Source organism: Sardina pilchardus, chromosome 21 (genome assembly GCF_963854185.1).
Source record: "Sardina pilchardus chromosome 21, fSarPil1.1, whole genome shotgun sequence".
NCBI classification, from domain to species: Eukaryota; Metazoa; Chordata; class Actinopteri; order Clupeiformes; family Clupeidae; genus Sardina; species Sardina pilchardus.
The window spans coordinates 16,853,822-16,870,905 of record NC_085014.1 but is presented as its reverse complement, the minus strand read 5'-3'; the positions used below and the strand labels follow the sequence as shown (position 1 = coordinate 16,870,905).

At 46.6% G+C, this 17,084-nt stretch overlaps 2 protein-coding genes across 6 annotated transcripts in view; one reads left to right on the top strand and one right to left on the bottom strand.

The window, feature by feature from the left end:
- Positions 1–12,882, bottom strand: part of kdm3b (lysine (K)-specific demethylase 3B) — a 31,984-nt gene extending 19,102 nt beyond the window's left edge. For 2 of the 4 annotated variants that reach the window (XM_062523930.1, XM_062523931.1), the window contains exons 1-16: positions 12,401–12,882; positions 10,408–10,566; positions 9,071–9,187; positions 8,686–8,791; positions 8,336–8,460; positions 7,762–7,824; positions 6,834–7,580; positions 5,215–6,613; positions 3,770–3,977; positions 2,944–3,158; positions 2,540–2,692; positions 2,093–2,200; positions 1,843–1,970; positions 1,375–1,663; positions 880–1,136; positions 174–452 (exon numbers count right to left, since the gene is read on the bottom strand). In XM_062523930.1, the coding sequence (XP_062379914.1) occupies positions 174–452; positions 880–1,136; positions 1,375–1,663; positions 1,843–1,970; positions 2,093–2,200; positions 2,540–2,692; positions 2,944–3,158; positions 3,770–3,977; positions 5,215–6,613; positions 6,834–7,580; positions 7,762–7,824; positions 8,336–8,460; positions 8,686–8,791; positions 9,071–9,187; positions 10,408–10,566; positions 12,401–12,601 (4,554 nt within the window). In that variant the 5' untranslated portion in view covers positions 12,602–12,882. The remainder of the gene's footprint in view (positions 1–173; positions 453–879; positions 1,137–1,374; positions 1,664–1,842; positions 1,971–2,092; positions 2,201–2,539; positions 2,693–2,943; positions 3,159–3,769; positions 3,978–5,214; positions 6,614–6,833; positions 7,581–7,761; positions 7,825–8,335; positions 8,461–8,685; positions 8,792–9,070; positions 9,188–10,407; positions 10,567–12,400) is intronic. The other 2 variants (XM_062523933.1, XM_062523932.1) reach the window with 2 other exon arrangements.
- An 869-nt stretch (positions 12,883–13,751) lies between these two features.
- On the top strand, positions 13,752–16,448 carry bbs12 (Bardet-Biedl syndrome 12). Of its 2 annotated transcripts, none has more exons than XM_062524570.1 (2): positions 13,752–13,801; positions 14,265–16,448. In XM_062524570.1, the coding sequence occupies exon 2, from the start codon at positions 14,265–14,267 to the stop codon at positions 16,251–16,253; it is 1,989 nt and encodes a 662-aa protein (XP_062380554.1). In that variant the 5' UTR covers positions 13,752–13,801; the 3' UTR covers positions 16,254–16,448. The 2 variants fall into 2 exon arrangements, with proteins under 2 accessions (XP_062380554.1, XP_062380553.1); XM_062524569.1 differs by lacking the exon at positions 13,752–13,801 and adding an exon at positions 13,993–14,107.
- The last annotated feature ends 636 nt before the right edge of the window (positions 16,449–17,084 follow it).

Genomic DNA, 17,084 nt, shown 5'->3' with positions numbered 1-17,084 from the left:
AATTAAGTCTGTGAGTCTTTAGTCCTTAGTCCTCAGGGCTCACATTGGGATTGGGCCACTATCTCCTGAGAGAAATGCATCAAGTCAATCAGTCTCGTCATTTTACAAGACAGACAGACAAGACAGACAGGACAGACAACATAGCAGGACGGGCAACCTCTGGCCTTCCTTACCTGGCCTTGTTTCCAGCACTCGCGGAAGATCTTCCAGTTGTTGCCGTTGCTGGGGTCCTGCAGGCAGAGCAGGCGTCCGTCGCACAGCCACGTGTGGGAGGTGTGGGGGTCCAGCACGCTCAGGCCCATCACCCCCTCCCTCCGCGGCACCACCGGCGCCTCGCCGCCCTCCGACGGCCCTCCTCCGGCCACCCGCCGGCCCTCCGTCTTCTTGGTCTCCACCACCGAGGCGATGATGTGGTCCAGGATGTTGGGAAGGCCACCCTTGCTCTTATCGCTCTGCCAGTTAAGAAGGGGCAGAGAAAAAAAGTGTTCAGTAATCAACAATTCATCATGTCAGACAATGGGTAGGGAAATGAGGGAGGAAATAGGCAATTCACTGTAGCTGGCAAGATATCAGCAGCCCATTAAAAAGAGATACCACATATGAAAGCTTTTTTTTCTTTTTCTGGATTGGATTGGACACTTGGATTGCAAATAACACACTCACTATAATACACTCATTCACTCATTCGGCTGGGAAATGATTACAATATGCATGAGAGAAACAACTAGCGCAAGTAGCTAAAAGCCCTTTACAAGTCGTCCTTGATAATTTTTTCGCCCATTTTGTCATTACCAAAATGGCCTCAAGGTGGCGCTGGAGCTACGAAACATACAGACTCATGCGGGTGCAACACCTCAGTTTGACACAAGCCCGACCTACCGTGGAGGAGGTGGAGAAGACGGAAGGGAAGGGCACCCCGCCGTCGCCCGTGCCCTGCGAGAGCTTGCCGGGCCCGGAGTTGAGCAGGTCTCGGAGGCTGGAGCCCTCCGCCTTGGGCTGGGTGGGGCTGGAGCTCAGCAGCAGGCTGTTGAAGAGCTTGGGGTTGGAGCCCGAGGGCTTGGACAGGGTGTTGAAGCAGTCCAGGCCGAAGGGCGGCCGCGAGTCGCGGCCTATCATCGAGCGCAGCGAGCTGGAGTCTGCAGCCAGAGAACGGGTTAAGCCACCATTAAAATGTCACCAAGGACATTTTTTTAGACAAATTGAGGATAGCCATGACGAGATGAGAAGTAATGGACTATGACAATTTATAGCCCCCCTATGTGGCTTCAATTACAACTAACACCAATTATCTATCACACCATTTAACAGCTTCATACTCTTGGGAGGGAGGTGCTTCTCTTGATTGACAGTGTCCAAGGCCCAGTGGGCACATACCTTTTGTCTCTTCTTTGGCCTTCTGTGTGGCGAGGTCGGCCAACCAGTGGAGTGCGGACGAGGGGTTGCCGGGAGCGGTCTCCTTGGCGCCCGTCGTCAGGGCGGTGCTAGTGCAGTTGCTGGTGCTGCTGCTGGGGTCCCCCGCGCCCTCCGTGCCCCCGCCCTCTGTGCCAGGCTCCGTTTTGATGGACGCCGGCGTTGCCGTTGGCGTCGGCGTCAGCGTCAATTCTCCACCTTCTGGTCGAGGTGTGGTGGCCGTCCCGTTACCTGTGGCGGGCGTTGAACCAGACTGGAGAGAAGGAGGGGGAAAAGAGAGAGAGGTGTACAGTCAGCCTAAAGCAAATGTAAAGTAGAGAAAACTTTAAATAATCGACAACATCAACATCATCATCAACAACTAAATAAAAACGACAACAACAAAATAATGATAGGTCAAAATAAAATCTGCTCAGGAAGTAGTGGGTGTACCTGTGAAAGACCGTTTGGGGCACCGGGACGTACTAAAGGCTTAGTGTGCCGATTGGTGCAGGGGCAGTTTGCTTTAATTCCCCACTTCCCTCGCGCAGAGTGGACCATGTCCCCAATGTTGTACAACGCTGCGGGAGAGAGATCATGGTCACGTTATTTCAAATTAATATTGCAATTCATTCATAAAGAAGTGCAACTCATAATTCTGCAGTCGGACTTAAGTTAATTTGGCAGTTTGACATGGCCTCACCTGTGCCTGGGATGATCTGTGTGGGCATGAGGTTCTGTGGCTCATGGGGCTGCCCCTTTGCACACTTTAACCACGCAAAAACCTCATCTTCAGGACCCTCAACGTCTTCTGTTACAGACAAATAACAAATAACGTTGGTTGCAGCACTAATGCAACGCACAATTAACGTAATAGTGCATTAATGTCGTAATAGTTAAAGGAAGCGATTATTATTATGTTACGGATGCAAACACAAATTATGTAAACATAAATTGTGTAAGTACTATCCTGGACACACCTACTTGGTAACTCAATTTTTTTCAATTCATGGGTTTCATCAGGTCCCTTTCCACAGGTGTATAAAATCAAGCGCCTTGATTATCAATGCAGACTCCATGGTGCTTGATTAATACACCTGTGCAAAGGGACCTGATGAAACTCATGAATATTTTAAAAACATACGCTTACCTTCAGGTGGGCGATTCTTACGCATTCGGTAACAGTCGAGGCAAACACCGAAGCCACATTTGCGGCATACCCAGTGGATGTTGAAGAGGGTCGTCTCGCACACGTCACACATCTCTCTCACTCCTCGCACTGCTCTCTTCCACGCCACTTTTTCTGCGGACAAACACGTTGGAACGGCCGCGCTTAGAAACAGTCAGAAAATCCTAAAAATAATGCGTCAATATGGGCGTGAGTGTGCGATAGTGATGTGAGAGACAGAGAGACACAGAAAGAGAGAGGGAGAGAGAGAGAGAGAGAGAGAGAGAGAGAAAGAAAGAAAGAAAGAAAGAAAGAGAGAGAGAGAGAGAGAGAGAGAGAGAGAAACTGAGAGAGAAGTATTTAAAGCTACAGCATCTGGTACATACGATGCGGCTCCACCATCATCATCGCCTCCTTCTCCGACATGACCAGCTGGCAGAACTGGTCTCCCACGTTGGCCAGGATGTACTTGGAGGTGTCCAGGTCCAGGCCCTCCTTGACTGCTGCTGATGGCAGCCACAGGCCCATGGCCATGTTATCACTGTGCTGAGGGCTGAGGAAGCCTTCCACTCGCAAGACTCCTTTCTTTGTGAAGGCTAGCCTATGTTAGACAAAGCCAAAAAGAGATGGTTCATTGATATGGTTAAATAGTAGGCTACTGCACAATTGACATAAACTAATTTGTGATTCTTAAGGTTGGCGGAGAAAATGGCAAGGCTGGTTCGCCATACACCTGTAGACTATGGCTGGAAAGGCATGCCATTCTCCACATCACAAGTTAACTTACCATCAAATGGATTTCAAAGGTGTTACATTAAGGCAAAGAACATTTATTCATGGGTTTCATCAGGTCCCTTAAAATCAAGCACCTTGTTTATCAATGCAGACTGCCAGGTGCTTGATTAATCGGCTGTGCAAAGGGACCTGATGAAACCCATGAATAGGATGCCTTTTCAACGGATCCATGCTTTTCTATTCTGAATCCTTTCATCGCACTTCTGTTTCATACCTCCTCTCTCCAAATACTAAACTCTGCCATTCAAAGGTGAAAATATTGCCCGGTCTTAAACTTCATTTGCGGCATGGATGAAATGTTAATTTGTGCATGACTAAATACTCATCTAAATGTTGTAAAATGCTATACAACACACAGTTAAGATATACTAAACACACCCAGATAGACATGCAGGGCACGGCTAAGCGTTCACACACCTGCGGAAGTGAAAGAAGCGGCAGGCCACGTTCGGGTCGTCATCGTCCGACTCCTGCTCGCGGGACTTTCGGTAGCGCTCCAGGCGGCACTCGCGGCACTTGTGCAGGTGGGGGGCGACGTTGATGCAGGAGCCGTCCTGCAGGAAGGCCTCCCCCGACTGCTTCAGGCGGCGCAGCTTCGTCATGTCCTTCAGCACCGACTGGCCCACTGCTCGGGCAAAGAGAGAGACCAGTTTTAGTTTTAGACAGAAATAAAAGGGCAGGCCATGTTCAGGTCGTCATCGTCCGACTCCTGTTGCGGGGCGAGCTTCAAGCTGGTGTCTGAGGCATTTAAATGGAGGAGTCGGAATGACGGATTTGCAGAGGAATCCACAACACGAGTACCTCAATGTCAGGACAACGCACAAAATACTGACAGCAACTTGTGTACAAAACAGAGGACTGAGACACAACATTGCAACACAGACTAAACAGCAGCGTGTCCTTTATAATTTCAATGATAGTGAAAAAATAAACAAGGCTCTGGTAAAGCCACGTATGAATAGCCTTCAATTCAAAGGCCTAACAGAGCCAGACATGCAAGGGATGAAAACAATAGCTGTGGTAAGGCATTTTACAAGCGATGTGACAATCAAGATAACATTTCTTGACTCCTATTTAACTAAACTCTTATTCAAACAATTATCAGGTTAATGGCTACATTAAAGTGCATTTAGCCTATTTTTTTCAAACAACAGATTGCTGATCATGTTACAACTCTTCCTGTTCCGATGCAGTCGATTGGTAGCCAACTGTAGTCCAAGCTCAGAGGTTCCCGACCTTTTTTGGCAGGTGACTCTATTTTGATGTCACAAAACTTTGGCGACCCCACTCATTCACAATATGTCGTGAGAGAGAGCACATCTCATCAGCTGTAATATCCCGTTGAGAACGGTATTTCCCCAAATGTCCTTAACAAGCCAATTTGTTTGTTTGACTAACTCGCCTGGTTGTTTTGCTACTTTGTTTGGAACGCTGATAAAACGTTATTACCCATGATGATCTCATGCAGGATGTCTACGTTTATTTTTACAATGCTAGATTGTAATGAAGGATTCGATTAGTTAGTTAACTTGTAAAATAACCCCCGTGCAGATATGTAATACAGCAGCACTATGGTGTAATTACACAAAATTGACTAGATCAAGAGAAATCCAAGTGAAATGTGTGTGTGTGTGTGTGTGTGTGTGTGTGTGTGTGTGTAAACTTCAGGAGACATTTGATTGGTACATTCGTAGTGGTGCATCATAAATCTGCTTCTCCAAATGTATAATAGGGATTGTACTACAACATAATTACATACAATTCTGCATTTGGATCATGGGACCGTATCTACATGTAGCCTACACACAGAATAAACCAGTGTCTGTGTATACGTGTACAGGTGCATTGGTCAAGTTGCCTACCTTTGAAAGGCTTGTTGCGAGGCCTGCCCTTGGCCGCCACTTGGCTCTTGCTCTTCTGCATTAGCAGAGCGCTCTCGTCCGTGGGGCCCTGAGGACCCTGCTTCGGGGCCTGGCCAGGAGTCTCCTCGGTCTCGCTCAGGTCCGACAGGTCGCTGTTGGTGCTAGAGTCCGAGTCGCGCTTGGAGGACTGACCCCGCTCCTCCAGAGTGAACTTCTGCTGCGCCGACTGCTCGAAAGGCAACGCCGTTGCGTCGTTAGCCCTAGCGGCCCCAAACGGAGGGAAACTAGATGTGGCTTTAGTTTTGTCGCCGCCGAACATCCCTTCGCTTGAACCGCCTAGCATCCCAGAACCTGCCTCGGAGCCTTCCTTGGCAGCTTTAGCCACCTGTTGTGCGTTTGTTGTAGATTTAGGCATCTGGGTGAAGGTGTTGGTGGGGGCCGAAGAGGAGGACGAATTTGCCGCAGCAAACGGTGAGGGCAGCATGCCCTTCGGAGGCTCGGCCATGGTGAAAAGGTTGGACTTGCCCTCCTCTCCAGCTGCCACAGCCCCAGAAGTGGTCGGGGGGAGCGCTGTGAGGGTGGACGAGGGGGTAGACGCGGAAACCGCAGCGGGCTGCTGGAGTGTCGTCCCCCCACTGAAAGAGGCATGAGGGAAGCCTCCGCGCGCCAGGAAAGGGTTGTTGGACTCGCCGGACGCCTGCAGGAAAAGGTTCTGGTGGGCAGTGTCCGAGGCCTTGCTGCCGGTGAGCAAGCCCAAACCGCCGACTACATTATTACCGTTGCCGCTCCTGATGCCACTATTGCTGCTTGCAAGACCACTGGAACTCGGGTTACCGAGTCCTCCCATATTCTGAAGACTCCCAGTGCCAAAGGACGTAGCGCTCCCAATGCCTCCAGAGAAGGCAGGCGTGAGTTTAGGCATGTTGTCTGTGCCCGTGCCAAAAGTCTTTGTAGGTACCACCCCGTTGCCAGCTGGTTGGACTTCAGAGGCTTTCGGTTGCTCTTTGAGCGAAGTTGACCCAAAAAGTCCTTGGGCTGGAGAACTTAAGACAGGTTTTTTGGAGGCGTCTGAGGAAGCAGAGGGTTTGAACAAGCTCGGGGACTCCTTGGTCAAGCTCTCCGAGACGACAGTGAAGTAGTTGGTGTCCTTTGACTGACTCGGACCCTGGGCCTGACTGGGGCTAGGCTTCTGCGCCATGCACTGAAAGAATAAGTTCTGTGACGGGTCCGAGTCCGGTTGCTTTTTCTCCTGCTGGCCAGCGAAGGAGAATCCAAAAGACCGGTTCTCCTGGGTAGATCCATTAGTCTGGGCACCCAGCTCTCCAAACACAGAGCTAGGCTGCTGCTTGGACTGAGGGGCACGGAACCCTGAAGGAGCAAGGGCAGGCGTCTTGGAATTCTGAAACAGAAAAGAGTTCTGAGGCTAGTATTACGTTCATAAACACATACATACATGGATACACAGCTGATGTTTACAAACAGGCACTTAAAACTGGTAGAGAGACCTCCATCTTTCAGTTTGTTAGTCATCTATATAGGCATGGCAAAAACCAACGGCAATGACCAAAGACATTGCTGGCCGCACATACACACATACTCAAAACAATGGCGCCCGTTACCTCCGTGGCTGCTGCTCCTGAAGCTGGGGTTGTCCAGCCAGAGGGCTTCTGGCCGAAAGGCTGCGAGAGTGCCACACTGGGTGCGTTTGTTTGTGACGGAGAGTTGATGGTGACCGGACCAGGAGACACCAGCCCGGCCGTTTTGGAGTATGACTCATCTCGGTCTGTAACTGGAGAAGGGGCAGAAGGCTTGGGGGCAGGGGCTCCAGGCACCAAACTGGGCATTTGTCCCAAAGGAGGGAAGATATTGGAGAAATGCGAGGGCGCTGGCTTGAGTGGCGGCGGGGTAGGCGTCGAGGCCGAAGCAGCTGGCGTCAAACTTCCAGATGACACCGTCCGCTCCTGGACCATCGGTGCCCGGCCGTTCTCCTTCACGGGAAGGCGAACATCAGCTCGGTCCTGTAGTGAGGAGGAGGAGTCATTAAGATCTTGATTCTGACGAAGAGGTGCCTCAGAATTGCTGTTGATGCTGTTCAGTCCACCTCCACCTCCTCCTCCATCGCCCCCACCTCCTCCACCCACCCCTTCCTTTGCCTCAATTCTTCCAAACGTTTCTCCTCCTCGAGTGAGCATGCCCTCATCCTTTCCACTGCCGCTCCCATTCTGTCCATCAGCGCTTCCTTCCCTGGCACTTTTGAATCTTTTCAGGGTGACATCCTCTTCGTCCTCGGAGGCTGTCCTCCTTCGACGTTCTCCCTTTCCACCATCGTTCTCCTTCCCCGACCAGCCCTGAATCCCACCCGGCTTCTGGATATTAAAGGTAGTCATTGAAACACAAACAAATGTTGTGAGTTGCATCATCCACCTAAAACGTTGCTGTAAATTTCACTCTTCAAGAATTTGTAGAGTAAATGGCAAATATCTGGGTCTATCAAAGTGTCAATGCTCAATATTTAAACAATAATGAATCAAATTGTTTCACTCCTACCTCATATTCCCCATTAAGCATCACGTGCATCACTCTGGGATCAACCACCTGTGTTTCTCCACCCTGTTAGAGAAGGTAGGGATTCAAAAGTTAGAGTGACTACCAACAACAAACACTTTGATTTTCACTGCAAATTGCTTACATTCTCCAACTTCCTACAGTGTCAGCTGAATGGGCACCTGCGTTGTATGAAGGCCACTTATTGCAGAAAACACAAAGGCATTCTAAGAATTTGCTGGCTATGTTTTTAAAAGGCAATTCTATTGCAATTTAATCTGATTAACCACCATGATGATTGCCCCGTGTCCACCAATCACGTTTGACAGCCGACATCAACCTCATTGACAGCGACCTCAACCTCCTTTTCAGAGCGCTTTGGTCAAGTGTTTATTGTTGCTAGTTAAAGCAAGAAAGAAGCAACATTGACGAGCCCTTCGCTGTTTTAAGAGTTTTTTAAATTTCAGAACTAACTGAGCGCTGTGGAAGAAAAACGCCAGCATAGATTATATATATAACTATCATTATATTATAATTATTACTTTAGCAATAATACTAATTATAATGCCACACCAACCTGGTCCATGGTGATTTCCATGATGTGTGAGAGAGGGTCGTGTTGAGAGACCAGTCCGATTGCCCAGGCCTCATTGAACTCAGGCTGATATACCTGAACCCTGCGCCCTTGTATGGTGAAGGATCCTGTGGACAACAAACACACAGTAGCATTTATTTGAGGATCAAGAAAGAACAAAGTACACTTGGTCAAGTTAACTGTGAAGTTATTCAGTTTCATATTGCAAATAAAGTTGGAATGACACACCATGAGGTACCACTGCAGTGCTTAAAAGCATGTTGTATACATCGTTTAAGAACGTCACTGTAGCAGGCTAGAAGCTAACACTAGCAACTTGGCAGCACACTCACCTTTTCTCAGTATCTCCTGGAGCTCACAGTCACTGTGCCAGCTGGATATGGCTGCCTGTACAGAGGGCTGGTCTTTCAGAGTAGAGTGCCTGATATCTTTCTCAATCTAACAAAGAACAGAACAGCCATTACATTTTGGGGAGAGACAGAGGTCCTGAGGTACTTATAATGCAGTTCATATCCACTGAAGACCAACTAGTTTACATACATCAGCCTCTAATAGTGGCTTTGCTATTAAGTGCATGCCTAAGCTAACCCCATATATCAAAAATTTGACCTCATGCCTTTGAATCACGCAAACAGAGGTACCAAAATCTATGCATGTTCACGCAAACATAAAATAAAAGGACCACAAACATCAGACCAGCTTTTTCCTTCAACAAACCTCAAACATTTGCAGTGAATTTCCATCAGGGAGAAACTCCAAGGCTTTGCTGTTCCCAAAAAACTCCACCGGAACCAGAGACCCCAACCCTACGCGGTCCACGAGTGGTTGGAACGCCTGCCAATGAATAAACACCACCGATACAGAAGTTAAGACGATTTCAAGCAAGGTCATCTTAGACCTGGAATCATGCTGCACTTTTAAAGGGAAGCAAGAACGAACTTGAGAAACTTCACAAGCATTTCATGGCCTGAAGGTGATGATACTTGGGGCAACTTTTTGAGTGATGTTGCTTGGCAATCCCATAAGCACTTCCATGTGTTCTGATCAAATTATCAAGAAAAAGGGACTGAAGCTCTCCAGAAAGCAATGGTTTCCCAATATTGATGAGAATGTGCCATTGCAATAGCTAGGAACACTGTCCATCAACAATGCTCAAGAAGGGGGCTTGTGTATCATCTGCTTCACTAGAGAAATCAGCCATGCAGTAAATACTCGTATCGTTTGCCTGTACAAATTGACCATTACACATTGCTTCTCAACAATGATAATGTCATTTTAAATTACACATGTGACTACACTTACTTGTATGTGTGGTGACAAGACTATCAAAGTAACCGGTTTGGTGTTTTAAATTGAAGCCTTGTAATCTACCATGAAGAAGCTGCTGTAGGCCACAATTTTGTAAACAGTGACATTGTTTAAGAAACTGTTGTGAATAGCTGTAAGAATATTCTTTCCATTGTGCCTGTGGGACTGTGTCTTTGTCCTCTGTTTAACTCAAAAATGAAGCTGCATTTTGCCTCTGGCTCAGGGTTTTTTTCAGCGTCGCTATTCAGTTCCTATCTCTAGCCACTATCGAGTCCTCCCTACCTTGGAACGTCTAGGGTCCTCCCTAGCTTGGAATACCTAGGATGAGAAACTGGGTGCTTCTCAGCCAGCACTCCCTTCGATGGAAGTCTCGTGTGGTTACTCGTGTGTAACAGATGTTCAATAGTGTTAGCATTGTGTAGACGTTTGTAATAACAAGTTGTTTAATATCCTCCCATGTTTGAGCCTTCAGCAGATTTCACTACCACCATTTCTCTTCAAAAACAAAATGTTTTTATTCCTTGAGAAGGGGGTTCTGAGGTTAAGTGGTTTTAAGTTGCAAAACGCTCATCTTTATGGTTACCATATAAAAGGGGAAGCTAAGAACTGTCCAATGGACGAGTCACATCATGCCATTTTTGGCCTAGTTCAGGCACAGGAAGCTGTGAAATAACAGCTTAACGTGGGTTACATTAAGCGCATGTCTGGCTTCTTTAAATTAACTGTTGAGTATGCAATCTACTTACCAGTGCTGGCCAGGCAATTGTGGCACCACTTCCGGAAGAGGGATCAGTGCGTGTCGCCCACACAATGGTGCTCTCCATCAAGACAGCACGGACCTCGTCACCATACACCCTCACCCATGACCTCTGTCTCCAGGTGCAGTCTTGAAATTCAACAAACACCTGCTCATGAGGAAAAGAGGAGAGGAGGGAAAGAGATTGCATAAGAACAACAACAACAAAAACACTCCTGAAGAAACAGATGAGGGGTGTCATTTAGGCATATTTTGGACACCTACAAATTAAAGCATGAACACTTGAATGAATCTTAACATTAACTTATGTCCTGCCCGACTGGACACAGAAATGCGGGCTACCTGACTCACTGCCAGTACTCAGAGCAAAGTTATCCATTGGCAGAAAAAGTACCAAGAGGAGCACACATACTCACCCAAGCTGCCCTTTGGAAAAGGAGCATTAGCCTGTTTGCTGGCTTAAAATATATATTTTTAATAGGGTAATGTTGGGCTAATTCTGATTTTGAACTTGCAGACCAGATGGCTGGGCAAAATCAGTAGGGGCTGGGAGGAACAATGAATTTGTATTCTGCATAACTCCAGTATCAAAATTTAAACCAGGAAACAGGCTAATGCTGCTCACTGCCATCACAAAAACTAAGGATCAAGGAGAGTCTGTTGATTGTCAATGAATGCTCTTCTAAGTCATGCTGAGGTGCCAGACGATTTGTATCAACTGTTTTGTAACAGCCTTGAGGGAAGTCTGATTAAAAGTGCAGATTATGGTACAAAATGAAACATGCAATACACAATCAAACACATTCACTGATATAAGGTCATTACTCCCACACATTCCAGGGAAACAATGGCCAAGAACAAAATAATAATTAAATAAAAACAGAAACACCGAAAACAGAAGCAGGGGCTGAGGCAAGATCTGTGTCTACTTTCCCACATTTCTGAGAATTTGCCATATTGACATGGTCATCAGCACTTCACTGACAATCAAAATAATCATATAGAAGGGTAATATTCCTAACATCTTCCATGCAACGAAGACGTGACTGAAGGTCAAACATCTGAGGTGATTCATTCATCTCACTACAACTACCACTTTGGCTACCTAGTTAGTCTAATAACATTTCTGCACACCAAAGTTTTCTATACACTTTTTATGCACCATTTCATTAGTAATCACTACGCGCAAATGTCTTGAAGGAAGCGTTAGTAGAGACAACAATGGCATGCACACATGACATGCAAGATTTCACTCATCAACAACGCGAGTGACGCATAATTTCACAGCATTGGCCAACGCTTCAAAAAATATTTAACAATCATGCATGATTCACATTGGCTGCAAGAGCGAGGCAATTTGTAGGCTTCAATTGATGCAAATTGGTCAGTTTCAATTAATCGCTATTAAACGAATCAGCTGGATAGGGAAACAATGGTAAAACTGGAACGTTAAAAATGTTTAAGACATTGACCCATATTTGAATGAACATGGCATTTAGCTGTCTCGGCAACACGAATCCGAGGGACTATACAATGGCGGTTGACATAGGTAGTGCATTTAACGATATAAATACAGTTGCATTCCATTTAAAGGAATTCCAAGAAATGTTATCGGTTTTGCACTTCAATGTATATCACATATACACACAAATGTGATAAATCATGGGTATTTCGAATCTTCTGACAAGCTCTGGGGTCAGTTAACTAGCTAGGCTAGCTATCAGACAACTTGCTTACAAGGCCTTACTCAATGCTAGCCATGTCAGCTAGCTAATGTTTTGTGAAGCGGCTAATTGGTCGTTTCCACAAAAGATTCAATGTCCGAATACATTGGCATATTTCTTCGGGCTTCAACCACACGACTCAAGGATTAGGATTAATTAGTAAGTGCGTGGTAGTCGTAAACTTGGCACAATCTCTAATGGTGTAGCAAGACAGCTATCCGCTTGATACTGTCTGCGAATGGACTTGTAAACACTGACCGTCAGCCCCGATGCTGCTGTTGTTGTTGTTCCCTCTCCGGGGCTCACCTCTACCCCAGGACTGGCCAAGCCAATAACGCTGACAGCCCGCACTGTCCCTCGCAGCCAGGAGGCCTGGTCCATTTCAGTTCCGCCCGTGGATCCCCCATCATTGAGAAGCAGCAGCAGTCGCTTCCCGATGAGACCTAAAGAGTCCCCCATACTTAGCTAGCTAGCTGGCTAGTTTACTACCATGAAGAGACAACTTCCTTACAGGGAACTCCAAACCACTTAGCAAGCTAACCAAGTATTCGCTTGATTACATATAAAGTAGGTCAAAATGTTTCCGAGAATCTCATGCACCAGAATCCCCTCTGCCCGAGGGACTTCGGTGCGGATTTAAAGCCGAGTCACGTCAAGAAGCAGAGCTACTGAGATGTTATTGTTCTGATGGCAACTGTCCCGCTCTGTCCGCCATTTAGCTCTGCAACAATCAAACGCACTCCTCGTACGTCGCTACTGCAGAGTTCAAATCCTTCACTCCCACTAAAACAGCGACCTCTGTTGATTGCCGTTATGCATTATTTCATTTCATGAGCTGTGCCAGCAGAAATATGGAATTTGAAACTTTAGTTAGGGCGCACCAGTCTTTATCACTGATCTCAAAAGAATGACATCTGTGGTCTTGATCGGTTGACCGATCTGTTCATTCAGTTTTTAACATTTCCATTTTAGTTACATAAAAGCAGTATCCCCTGACAGACGTGTTGGAGATGGCATTCTCCAGTTTAGTACCAGTGATCAGTCAGTCTCTCTCTTAGTTCACATATTAAATACTTAGTGGTGGTCAAGGTCAAAGGACAGAAGGATCAAGTAGTTCATAGAGAAATAGCCTAGCTGCGTGCTTGACAATTTTATGGACAGGCTTTCCATATGCCTAGCCTGTAATGTTTGCAGCCATGGTCCATTTTAAGGCCAGAAGTCACAATGCATTTGACATGTTTTCACACCAGGGACTTAAAGCAAATTGTACTTTTTGAAAGAATGTTGCATTGTTAACACGGTGACCCCATAGACAGTAAAATAAAGGTGAGTCCCAGACGACTAGAATAATTCCCTGGAAAAAAAAAAGATTGAAAAGAGTAGGTAATCAATGTGGTAAACATGTGTATAGCCTTTGTTTAACAGCACAATCTGAGTATTGTACATATATGCCGTCTTTATCTCACAAAGTAACTCGCTGGCTGACAAAAATACATGACAAACACTCAACTGCGCAGCCGACTTACCAGAGCCGTACGAACACACCCTGTCTCTTAGCAACCAGTCTGAGTCTGGAGATGTTGCACATGCGCATTAAGGCTAGACTAATCAGAAAGGCAAGGGAAGTCGGTGACATGAGGAAAACGGGACCTAAAAGAGGTTTGTGTTCAGTGACTTCTTTTAAAAAGAAAACAAACAAACACTTGACATTGTCAAAGTATGCATACAGTGTCTACTTTTCTGACAGTACATTTAACTAAAGTGGCTTATTTGGCCCCCTTTTAACTCTAGCCAGCTAGCAGGCTAATCCTGCTAACGGTATGAGGAATAACCATAACGTTAACTTAGTGTGATAGTAACTGTTTGTGAAAGCTAAAAAAAAGTGTGTAGGCTAAGTGCTCAATAGTCCTTATGATGCATTTTTGTATTAGGCTACACGAAAACGCTGCATCATGCACACGGACGGTAAGAGAATCTGAATGATCATCTGTCATTTCCAGGGCATTGCAAACGTTATTGGCCTACCTAACAAGTCAGCGAGAGAACAAACGTTATTCCCAACGCTACCAAGAATGAGCCTTTTAGTTTGACACGTATTTAACATGTTTTTCATATTTTACAGATGTCATTTACAGAAAACACCTCAGGAATCAACAGACGCCACGTGGGGCTGGAGCAGTTAGTAACACTGGCAGCAACTGCACACACTTTCCTGGGCCCACATAAAAGGTACAAATTTATCCAAGATGACACCAGTGGGGACTCAGTCATGGTATGCTCTAGTTACCGACTCTTGGAGAATTTGGACCTGACATGCTCGGTTGGGCAGCTGCTCAGTGAGACCGTCCTGGCACAGCAGAAGGCGTTCCACTCGGGGGCGGAGCCTCTGCTTTTCCTGGTCGGCGCGTGGAGCAGGGCTGCGCTGGAGTGCCTTCACCAAGGCATCCCAGTTCGCCACATCCTCTCCGCCATGACTGAGGGCTTGGAGGCTTGTTTGCAGGTCTGCAGAGCCAGAGCTGTCCCGGTGGAAGATCTCCCTCGTTTGGGAGTTGCACAGAAGTGGAGCGCACTGAAACCCCATCCTGAGGATCTTCCTTTCAACGGTCACCCATTTATTGAAAGCTGTCCGGTGTCTGAGCATCATCCCAATGTTATGCCTTTAGCACAGTCCACTTGTCAGGGCAAGTCAAAGGTTCTATGTAAACAGACTGGGACACAAGGAGTAATGAAAGCTACAAGAAGCAAAATAAAACTGACACACAGCAGACATTTCACTTCAAATGAAACCACTGAATCTGAAGGACCCCCCACACAAAGGCCAGCGTCTCAGCTGAACATTTCAGAAAACACAGATCTCGATAGCCTTGCTTTTGCCTTGTCCCACGGTTGCAACAAAGCCATGGATTTAGTCCTGCAAGCAAGCAGGATTCAGTCAAGCATGAATGGACGATCACACAGGACATTTGATGTCAGTAAGTTGGTCACATGTCCACTACCAGGCCTGCCAGAGGACCATGCCTGTGTTATATCTGGTTATGTGGTCCTAATGTCTGCTGAGCAGGCTTCCATTGTCAGTCATTTAAAAAAACAGAGGGTGCGCATTGTGCTTCTGAATGGAGACCTGAGTGATAAATATCGCCACCTGGGTTTCAATAACCCGGCAGGGATCAGGCATGTAACCGATAAACAGGAAGTACACGGAGTAAGTGGAGAGCATAAGTGGGTGAATAATGCTTTAGCCACGCTTCTGAAATACGACGTCAGTGTTGTCCTGGTTAACGGAGTAGCCTCTGAGCATCTAACAGACCACTGCTGGAGGCATGACGTCCTGGTGATCGAGCGGGTCAAACCGGCCGTGCTGAGTGACTTCGCCCGGGCGACCGGCGCCGTCCCAGTCTCCTACATCACCCAGGTGAACGAGCGGTGCGTCGGCGCCGGCGTGCGTCTGCAGGCGTGGAGGGAGTACCGGCAGAGCGGCCGTCGGACAGAGTCCTCGTCCAGCACGGCCGTGAGCGTCACGGCTGAGCACACCGCCCTGGTGACGGCCGTGATCACCAGCTCGGTGCACGGGAAGCTGCAGTCTCTGGAGGACCAGTTCTGGGGCTGTGCCCACCGCCTGCACCAGGCGCTGAAGGACGGAAGGGTCCTCCCTGGAGGGGGCCTGGTGGAGTTGCACTGCATCCATGAACTTCAGAAACGCATCGATAACACTAGGAACGAGACCAAAGATGAATGGCAAGGAAAGCCTTATGTAGGGAGGGTACTTCAGCTGATGATTGATGGCTTGGTCGACTATGTCTCCACTCTTCTTTGTAATGGTACACAGGTTTCATCTAAAGTAGATGCTTGGACACAAATCAGTAAACAATTAAAAGACTTAAAGGGAGATTCAAGTCCTCATGTGAATATATTGGGATTGAATTTGAATGATGGGGCATGTTCAGACAGCATTTGTAAGACAGAGAGTGTGCATGATAATGTGACTGTAAAGATAGAAGCCTGGAGAAGAGCTCTTGATCTGGTGTTCCTTGTGCTTCAAACAGACTCTGAAATAATCACTGGCTTTGATGCTAAAGAAGACTTTCAATCACATAGTTTTATGGTCCTTTGAATAATATATGTAATTTATTATTTTGTGTATGTGAAGAATTTGTAGATTTGTTACTTTTATATTTGATATTCTTCACCCCTGAAGAATTTTGTAGATTTGCTACTTTTATAATTGTTCACCCCTGAAGAATTTTGTAACTGCTATTTTGATTAGGCCTATATGATGTCAAGAGATGTAATAATGATAAATAAAAATCATACCAGTATTTGTACCACTGTGTTAATCTGTCCTCAGGTCAGGGTTGTTGGTACAAAAAGATTACATTGATATGGAGTTTGAGTGGTACAAATTAATGAGTGTAACTCTTTGCCACTAGGAGGAGCCAAACCTTATGGCTTTTATGGGGGTTGGCACAACTGGCCCACTGAACTCTAGTTGAGGACTCACTTCCTGTATCCCACTTAAAAAAAAAATCTCTGATCAACATAAGGTAAAGCCAGTTGTTTTGTAAGGTCACTATTTCTAAACCATGAATGTGTGTTCTCCAAAAGACTATTCACCCACCCTGATGTGACAAACATGTCTGGGACACACACCCTAAAACAAATGCACACACACACACACACACATACACACACACTAAATTCACTGTTGTGTCTCAGATATGTTGGACGGCTGAGGTGTTATTTGTATGGTCTGGGATTGTCACACACAGTATTATTAGTCCTCGTCTGCACACAGGATTTTATGGCCTCCATTCCAAACACCTGCCCTGGAAACATGGCTGGAGCCTGCAGACGCTTGGCTTGAGATCGTCTAGTCTGGGTTGTCAGGTCAGGACTATGTTTTGGAACTGTGGCCCTTTTGACTGCCTCATGACTAAAAAGGATG